General features: G+C 47.3%; 1 protein-coding gene across 1 annotated transcript in view; it reads left to right on the top strand.

The window, feature by feature from the left end:
- The window catches only part of LOC124028769 (dedicator of cytokinesis protein 1-like), a gene marked incomplete at both ends in the record, with an annotated part of 11,767 nt that extends 2,280 nt beyond the window's left edge, over positions 1-9,487 (top strand). Inside the window, 2 exons of the mRNA XM_046340740.1 lie at positions 3,926-4,124; positions 9,326-9,487. Coding sequence (XP_046196696.1) covers positions 3,926-4,124; positions 9,326-9,487 — 361 coding nt within the window. The remainder of the gene's footprint in view (positions 1-3,925; positions 4,125-9,325) is intronic.
- Positions 9,488-9,695: the final 208 nt, after the last annotated feature.

The following is a 9,695-nucleotide window of genomic DNA, read 5'->3' as shown; positions in this document are numbered from 1 at the left end:
ACCAGACACAAGGATGCACATATGACTAATGGGGACGTCCAGATAGAACCAGTAGAATGGGGACACACCTCTCTGAATTTCTGATAATTTCTGCGTTCAATAAGGACCAGACACAAGGATGCACATATGACTAATGGGGACGTCCAGATAGAACCAGTAGAATGGGGACACACCTCTCTGAATTTCTGATAATTTCTGTTCAATAAGGACCAGACACAAGGATGCACATATGACTAATGGGGACGTCCAGATAGAACCAGTAGAATGGGGACACACCTCTCTGAATTTCTGATAATTTCTGCGTTCAATAAGGACCAGACACAAGGATGCACATATGACTAATGGGGACGTCCAGATAGAACCAGTAGAATGGGGACACACCTCTCTGAATTTCTGATAATTTCTGCGTTCAATAAGGACCAGACACAAGGATGCACATATGACTAATGGGGACGTCCAGATAGAACCAGTAGAATGGGGAACACCTCTCTGAATTTCTGATAATTTCTGCGTTCAATAAGGACCAGACACAAGGATGCACATATGACTAATGGGGACGTCCAGATAGAACCAGTAGAATGGGGACACACCTCTCTGAATTTCTGATAATTTCTGCGTTCAATAAGGACCAGACACAAGGATGCACATATGACTAATGGGGACGTCCAGATAGAACCAGTAGAATGGGGACACACCTCTCTGAATTTCTGATAATTTCTGCGTTCAATAAGGACCAGACACAAGGACGCACATATGACTAATGGGGACGTCCAGATAGAACCAGTAGAATGGGGACACACCTCTCTGAATTTCTGATAATTTCTGCGTTCAATAAGGACCAGGCACAAGGATGCACATATGACTAATGGGGACGTCCAGATAGAACCAGTAGAATGGGGACACACCTCTCTGAATTTCTGATAATTTCTGCGTTCAATAAGGACCAGACACAAGGATGCACATATGACTAATGGGGACGTCCAGATAGAACCAGTAGAATGGGGACACACCTCTCTGAATTTCTGATAATTTCTGCGTTCAATAAGGACCAGACACAAGGATGCACATATGACTAATGGGGACGTCCAGATAGAACCAGTAGAATGGGGACGCCCAGATGGAACCAGTAGAATGGGGACGTTCCAGATGGAACCAGTAGAATGAACATATGACTAATGGGGACGCCCAGATAGAACCAGTAGAATGGGGACACACCTCTCTGAATTTCTGATAATTTCTGCGTTCAATAAGGACCAGACACAAGGATGCACATATGACTAATGGGGACGTCCAGATAGAACCAGTAGAATGGGGACACACCTCTCTGAATTTCTGATAATTTCTGCGTTCAATAAGGACCAGACACAAGGATGCACATATGACTAATGGGGACGTCCAGATAGAACCAGTAGAATGGGGACACACCTCTCTGAATTTCTGATAATTTCTGCGTTCAATAAGGACCAGACACAAGGATGCACATATGACTAATGGGGACGTCCAGATAGAACCAGTAGAATGGGGACACACCTCTCTGAATTTCTGATAATTTCTGCGTTCAATAAGGACCAGACACAAGGATGCACATATGACTAATGGGGACGTCCAGATAGAACCAGTAGAATGGGGACACACCTCTCTGAATTTCTGATAATTTCTGCGTTCAATAAGGACCAGACACAAGGATGCACATATGACTAATGGGGACGTCCAGATAGAACCAGTAGAATGGGGACACACCTCTCTGAATTTCTGATAATTTCTGCGTTCAATAAGGACCAGACACAAGGATGCACATATGACTAATGGGGACGTCCAGATAGAACCAGTAGAATGGGGAAACACCTCTCTGAATTTCTGATAATTTCTGCGTTCAATAAGGACCAGGCACAAGGATGCACATATGACTAATGGGGACGTCCAGATAGAACCAGTAGAATGGGGACACACCTCTCTGAATTTCTGATAATTTCTGCGTTCAATAAGGTCCAGACACAAGGATGCACATATGACTAATGGGGACGTCCAGATAGAACCAGTAGAATGGGGACACACCTCTCTGAATTTCTGATAATTTCTGCGTTCAATAAGGACCAGACACAAGGATGCACATATGACTAATGGGGACGTCCAGATAGAACCAGTAGAATGGGGACGTCCAGATGGAACCAGTAGAATGGGGACGTCCAGATGGAACCAGTAGAATGAACATATGACTAATGGGGACGTCCAGATAGAACCAGTAGAATGGGGACACACCTCTCTGAATTTCTGATAATTTCTGCGTTCAATAAGGACCAGACACAAGGATGCACATATGACTAATGGGGACGTCCAGATAGAACCAGTAGAATGGGGACACACCTCTCTGAATTTCTGATAATTTCTGCGTTCAATAAGGACCAGACACAAGGATGCACATATGACTAATGGGGACGCCCAGATAGAACCAGTAGAATGGGGACACACCTCTCTGAATTTCTGATAATTTCTGCGTTCAATAAGGACCAGACACAAGGATGCACATATGACTAATGGGGACGTCCAGATAGAACCAGTAGAATGGGGACACACCTCTCTGAATTTCTGATAATTTCTGCGTTCAATAAGGACCAGACACAAGGATGCACATATGACTAATGGGGACGTCCAGATAGAACCAGTAGAATGGGGACACACCTCTCTGAATTTCTGATAATTTCTGCGTTCAATAAGGACCAGACACAAGGATGCACATATGACTAATGGGGACGTCCAGATGGAACCAGTAGAATGGGGACACACCTCTCTGAATTTCTGATAATTTCTGCGTTCAATAAGGACCAGACACAAGGATGCACATATGACTAATGGGGACGTCCAGATGGAACCAGTAGAATGGGGACACACCTCTCTGAATTTCTGATAATTTCTGCGTTCAATAAGGACCAGACACAAGGATGCACATATGACTAATGGGGACGTCCAGATAGAACCAGTAGAATGGGGACGTCCAGATAGAACCAGTAGAATGGGGACACACCTCTCTGAATTTCTGATAATTTCTGCGTTCAATAAGGACCAGACACAAGGATGCACATATGACTAATGGGGACGTAGAATGGGACCAGATAGAACCAGTAGAATGGGGACACACCTCTCTGAATTTCTGATAATTTCTGCGTTCAATAAGGACCAGACACAAGGATGCACATATGACTAATGGGGACGTCCAGATAGAACCAGTAGAATGGGGACACACCTCTCTGAATTTCTGATAATTTCTGCGTTTAATAAGGACCAGACACAAGGATGCACATATGACTAATGGGGACGTCCAGATAGAACCAGTAGAATGGGGACACACCTCTCTGAATTTCTGATAATTTCTGCGTTCAATAAGGACCAGACACAAGGATGCACATATGACTAATGGGGACGTCCAGATGGAACCAGTAGAATGGGGACACACCTCTCTGAATTTCTGATAATTTCTGCGTTCAATAAGGACCAGACACAAGGATGCACATATGACTAATGGGGACGTCCAGATGGAACCAGTAGAATGGGGACGTCCAGATAGAACCAGTAGAATGGGGACACACCTCTCTGAATTTCTGATAATTTCTGCGTTCAATAAGGACCAGACACAAGGATGCACATATGACTAATGGGGACGTCCAGATAGAACCAGTAGAATGGGGACACACCTCTCTGAATTTCTGATAATTTCTGCGTTCAATAAGGACCAGACACAAGGATGCACATATGACTAATGGGGACGTCAGGAGAAAAGGGATTTTTTCACATTTCAAAACACAGCTTTCAATAATCAATAATATACACAAACACACACACGTATGTGATAAGAAACATTTAGAGTCTCATAGCAAAGGGTCTAAATACTGCATGTTCCTCCTTCTCCCTGTTGTCCTCTCCCTCCCAGCTTTGCCCTAGAGCCTCTCCTGCCAAAGAAGTTGCACTGCAAGTCCCAGGATAAGCTGGAGCGCGACGAGTCGGAGAGGGAGAGGAAGGACAAGAAGAAAGAGAAGAGGAACAGTAAACACCAGGAGATCTTTGACAAGGAGCTGAAGACCACTGACATCTCCCTGCAGCCCGCCGAGGCAGTCATACTGTCAGAGACGGTGAGGGGGACTATCCCTGGCTCTGCTCCTCCTCCCTCCTCTCCTCTCCTCCCTCCTCTCCTCCCTCCTCTCCTCTCCTCCACCCCTGCCTCCCTCCTCTTCCTCTCCTCCCTCCTCCTCTCCTCCCTTTCCCTCCCTCCTCCCCCTCCCTCCTCTCCTCCCCCTCCCTCCTCTCCTCCCTCTCCCTCCCTCCTCCCCCTCCCTCCCTCTCCTCTCCTCCCTCTCCCTCCTCCTCTCCTCCCTCCCTCCCTCCCTTCCCCCCCTCCTTCCTCTCCTCCCTCCCTCTCCCTCCCTCCTACCCTACCTCCCTCCACCCTGCCTCCCTCCTCCTCCCTCTCCTCCCTCCTCCCTCTCCTCCCTTTCCCTCCCTCCTCCCCTCCCCCTCATCTCCTCCCTCTCCCTCCCTCCTCCCCCTCCCTCCTCTCCCCTCTCCTCCCTCTCCCTCCTCCTCTCCTCCCTCCCACCCTTCCCCCTCCTTCCTCTCCTCCCTCTCCCTCCCTCCTACCCTCCCTCCCTCCACCCTGCCTCCCTCCTCCCCTTCCTCCCTCTCTCCTCACCACATAATTATATCCCTCAGCTCCTCTCCTCTTCTCCCTCCCTCCCTCCTCCCTCAGCTTCTCTCCTCGCTCCCTCGTCTTCTCTTCATTACAGCGGCAGAGCACCAAAGCCCACTGCTCTGGCCCTTTGGGATGTAGCTACCAGTCGGTAATTCAATTAAGAAAAGAATCAGAGTGTGGTCCCTAGATTCCCCTGGTGGTAGATCAGCCAGCCAGTCGTCTGGCCCCTAGATTCCCCTGGTGCTACATCAGTCAGCCAGTCGTCTGGCCCCTAGATTCCCTGGTGGTAGATCAGTCAGCTAGCCAGTCAGCCAGTCTGGCCCCTAGATTCCCCAGGTGGTAGATCAGTCAGCCAGTCGTCTGGCCCCTAGATTCCCCTGGTGGTAGATCAGCCAGCCAGTCGTCTGGCCCCTAGATTCCCCTGGTGGTAGATCAGCCAGCCAGTCGTCTGGCCCCTAGATTCCCCTGGTGGTAGATCAGCCAGCCAGTCGTCTGACCCCTAGATTCCCCTGGTGGTAGATCAGTCAGCCAGTCGTCTGGCCCCTAGATTCCCCTGGTGGTAGATCAGTCAGTCAGCCAGCCAGTCGTCTGGCCCCTAAATTCCCCTGGTGGTAGATCAGCCATCCAGGCATCAGTCAGTCCGCCCCTAGATTCCCCAGTGGTGGTAGATCAGCTAGCCAGTCGTCTGGCCCTATGTTCCCCTGGTGCTACATCAGTCAGCCAGTCGTCTGGCCCCTAGATTCCCCTGGTGGTAGATCAGCCAGCCAGTCGTCTGGCCCCTAGATTCCCCTGGTGGTAGATCAGCCAGCCAGTCGTCTGGCCCCTAGATTCCCCTGGTGCTAGATCAGCCAGCCAGTCGTCTGGCCCCAGATTCCCCTGGTGGTAGATCAGCCAGCCAGTCGGGCCCTAGATTCCCTGGTGGTAGATCAGTCAGCCAGTCGTCTGGCCCCTAGTTCCCTGGTGGTAGATCAGTCAGTCAGCCAGTCGTCTGGCCCCTAAATTCCCCTGGTGGTAGATCAGCCAGCCAGTCGTCTTCCCCCTGGTGGTAGATTCCCCCTGGTGGTAGATCAGCCAGCCAGTCAGATTCCCCTGGTGGTAGATCAGCAGCCAGCCAGTCGTCCTGGTGGTAGATCAGTAGAGCCAGTTCCCCTGGTGGTACATCAGCCAGCCAGTCGGCCCCTCTGGCCCCTAGATTCCCTGGTGGTAGATCAGCCAGACCCTAGAGATTCCCTGGTGGTACATCAGCCAGCCAGTCGTCTGGCCCCTAGATTCCCAGTCAGTAGCCATTCCCCCTACTGGTGGTAGATCAGACCAGTCGGGCCCCTAGGCTAGTTGTCTGGCCCCTAGATTCCCCTGGTGGTAGATCAGCCAGCCAGTCGTCTGGCCCCTAGATTCCCTTGGTGGTAGATCAGTCAGCTAGCCAGTCGTCTGGCCCCTAGATTCCCTGGTGCTACATCAGTCAGCCAGTCGTCTGGCCCCTAGATTCCCTGGTGCTACATCAGCCAGCCAGTCGTCTGGCCCCTAGATTCCCCTGGTGGTAGATCAGTCAGCCAGCCAGTCGTCTGGCCCCTAGATTCCCCTGGTGGTAGATCAGCCAGCCAGTCGTCTGGCCCCTAGATTCCCTTGGTGGTAGACGACTGGCAGGCTAGTCGTCTGGCCCCTAGATTCCCCTGGTGGTAGACGACTGGCAGGCTAGTCGTCTGGCCCCTAGATTCCCCTGGTGGTAGATCAGCCAGCCAGCCAGTCGTCTGGCCCCTAGATTCCCCTGGTGGTAGACGACTGGCAGGCTAGTCGTCTGGCCCCTAGATTCCCCTGGTGGTAGATCAGCCAGCCAGCCAGTCGTCTGGCCCCTAGATTCCCCTGGTGGTAGATCAGTCAGTCAGCCAGTCGTCTGGCCCCTAAATTCCCCTGGTGGTAGATCAGCCAGCCAGTCGTCTGGCCCCTAAATTCCCCTGGTGGTAGATCAGCCAGCCAGTCGTCTGGCCCCTAGATTCCCCTTGTGGCAGATCAGCCATCCAGGCATCAGTCGTCTGGCCCCTGATAGAGCTTCTTCCTCGGGGCCTGAGAAGAGAGGAGAGATGACTCTATCATTCAACGTCGTTGGCACATCGAAGAGGCTAACAGCTGTAAGCTGTACTGTCTCCGTTAAATACATCCACTCTAAGCTGTACTGTCTCCGTTAAATACATCCACTCTAAGCTGTACTGTCTCCATTAAATACATCCACTCTAAGCTGTACTGTCTCCGTTAAATACATCCACTCTAAGCTGTACTGTCTCCGTTAAATACATCCACTCTAAGCTGTACTGTCTCCGTTAAATACATCCACTCTAAGCTCTACTGTCTCCGTTAAATACATCCACTCTAAGCTGTACTGTCTCCGTTAAATACATCCACTCTAAGCTGTACTGTCTCCGTTAAATACATCCACTCTAAGCTGTACTGTCTCCGTTAAATACATCCACTCTAAGCTCTACTGTCTCCGTTAAATACATCCACTCGAAGCATCACCCTGTTGAGGACTGACTTTGAGTTGTACAGCGGGGTTGAATGATAAATTAACTTATGAATCAACAGCTGATATATATATATATATATATAAGTGTGGAGCCCTTTAAAACTTCTTCACAATACACATTGTGAAATTATGCCCTACCATGTGAAACCAATATTGAGGCACTAACCACAAATAAGATGCAGTAAACTGACAGTAAATGTGAGTTTCAATCTATACCCAGCTTTAGAAATACAAACAGCCTCTGAACATATTTGCATGTTCAGAGAGGAATACGATGAGCCAATCCCGACGAGGATACGAAAGCAATTTTCACCTAACTTTTCACAATGGTATTTAATTGGTCTCTCCTTTGTTATTCTTCAGCTTAGACACAGTTGGCCTTTCAGTACAGTACATTTAATTGGTTTTATAGTGAGATTTGTGATGTAGTTTAGATGGTTTTCTAGTGAGATGTAATTTAGATGGTTTTCTATTGAGTTCTATTGAGATGTAGTTTAGATGGTTTTCTATTGTGATGTAGTTTAGATGGTTTTCTATTGAGTTCTATTGAGATGTAGTTTAGATGGTTTTCTATTGAGATGTAGTTTAGATGGTTTTCTATTGAGATGTAGTTTAGATCGTTTTCTATTGAGATGTAGTTTAGATGGTTTTCTATTGTGATGTAGTTTAGATGGTTTTCTATTGAGATGTAGTTTAGATGGTTTTCAATTGTGATGTAGTTTAGATGGTTTTCTAGTGAGATGTAGTTTAGATGGTTTTCTATTGAGGTCTATTGAGATGTAGTTTACATTGTGTTCTATTGAGTTATATTGTGATGTAGTTTAGATAGTTTTCTATTGAGATGTATTTTAGATGGTTTTCTATTGTGATGTAGTTTAGATCGTTTTCTATTGTGATGTAGTTTAGATGGTTTTCTATTGAGATGTAGTTTAGATGGTTTTCTAGTGAGATGTAGTTTAGATGGTTTTCTATTGAGTTATATTGAGATGTAGTTTAGATGGTTTTTCTATTGAGTTCTATTGTGATGTAGTTTAGATGGTTTTCTATTGAGATTTAGTTTAGATTGTTTTCTATTGAGATGTAGTGAGATGTAGTTTAGATGGTTTTCTATTGAGATGTAGTTTAGATGGTTTTCTATTGAAATGTATTGAGATGTAGTTTAGATGGTTTTCTATTGAGATGTAGTTTAAATGGTTTTCTATTGAGATGTAGTTTAGATGGTTTTCTATTGAGATGTAGTTTAGATGGTTTTCTATTGATGTAGTTTAGATGGTTTTCTAGTGAGATGTAGTTTAGATGGTTTTTCTATTGAGTTCTATTGTGATGTAGTTTAGATGGTTTTCTATTGAGATGTAGTTTAGATGGTTTTCTATTGAGATGTAGTTTAGATGGTTTTCTATTGAGTTATATTGAGATGTAGTTTAGATGGTTTTTCTATTGAGTTCTATTTTGATGTAGTTTAGATGGTTTTCTATTGAGATTTAGTTTAGATTGTTTTCTATTGAGATGTAGTTTAGATGGTTTTCTATTGAGTTCTATTGTGATGTAGTTTAGATGGTTTTCTATTGAGATGTAGTTTTAATGGTCTGACTTCTAATAAACAATATTGTTTGGTAGCAACATGATGGTTTTAGGTGGCATCTTTCTTTCTCCCTCCTTTCTCTCCCTCCTCTCTCCCTCCTCTCTCTCCCTTTTCTCTCTCCATCCTTTCTCTCCCTCCTTTCTCTCCCACCTCTCTCTCCCTTCTGTCTCTTCCTCCTCTCTCTCCCACCTTTCACTCCCTTCTCTCTCTCCCTCCTTTCTCTCCCTCCTTTCTCTCCCTCCTCTCTCTCCCTTCTCTCTCTCCCTCCTCTCTCTCCCTCCTCTCTCTCCCTCCTCTCTCTCCCTCCTCTCTCTCTCCTCCTCTCTCTCCTCTCTCTCCCTCCTCTCTCTCCCTCCTCTCTCTCCCTCCTCTCTCTCTCCTCCTTTCTCTCCCTCCTCTCTCTCCCTCCTTTCTCTCCCTCCTCTCTCTCCCTCCTCTCTCATCAGATCAGCCCGCATCTCCTTATCTATTTTTTTGATTGTATGATTTGATTTGATTCCTACAGGATCTGTGATACATCTCTTCTCTCTCTCTGTGTGTTCAGATCAGCCCACTGAGGCCTCAGAGACCAAAGAGTCAGGTGTTGAACCTGTTGAGTGGAGACCGCCGTCTCTCTGTGTCCCCGGACCCCCAGCCCCATTCCTCCCCGGGCCCCCACCCATCACCCCCAGGAACAAACTGTCCTTCAGCCTGCTCACCGTCTCCAGTGAGTACACACATACATGGACAGATATGCACACACACACATGCCTTGCAGCTACCTCCGCCATGTTCTCTTACCCTGCTGGCTGAATGTTTCTTCTAGTGTCGTCTCTGTCTTCCCTGTGCTCTCTAGGGTCGTCTCTGTCTTCCTTGGGCTCTCTAAATCAAATCAAATCAAATGTATTTATATAGCCCTTCGTACATCAGCTGAT

This window comes from Oncorhynchus gorbuscha, unplaced genomic scaffold (assembly GCF_021184085.1).
Source record: "Oncorhynchus gorbuscha isolate QuinsamMale2020 ecotype Even-year unplaced genomic scaffold, OgorEven_v1.0 Un_scaffold_4825, whole genome shotgun sequence".
Lineage (NCBI taxonomy): Eukaryota > Metazoa > Chordata > Actinopteri > Salmoniformes > Salmonidae > Oncorhynchus > Oncorhynchus gorbuscha.
The sequence above is the reverse complement of the archived record's forward strand: the minus strand, read 5'-3'. Positions and strand labels throughout refer to the sequence as shown.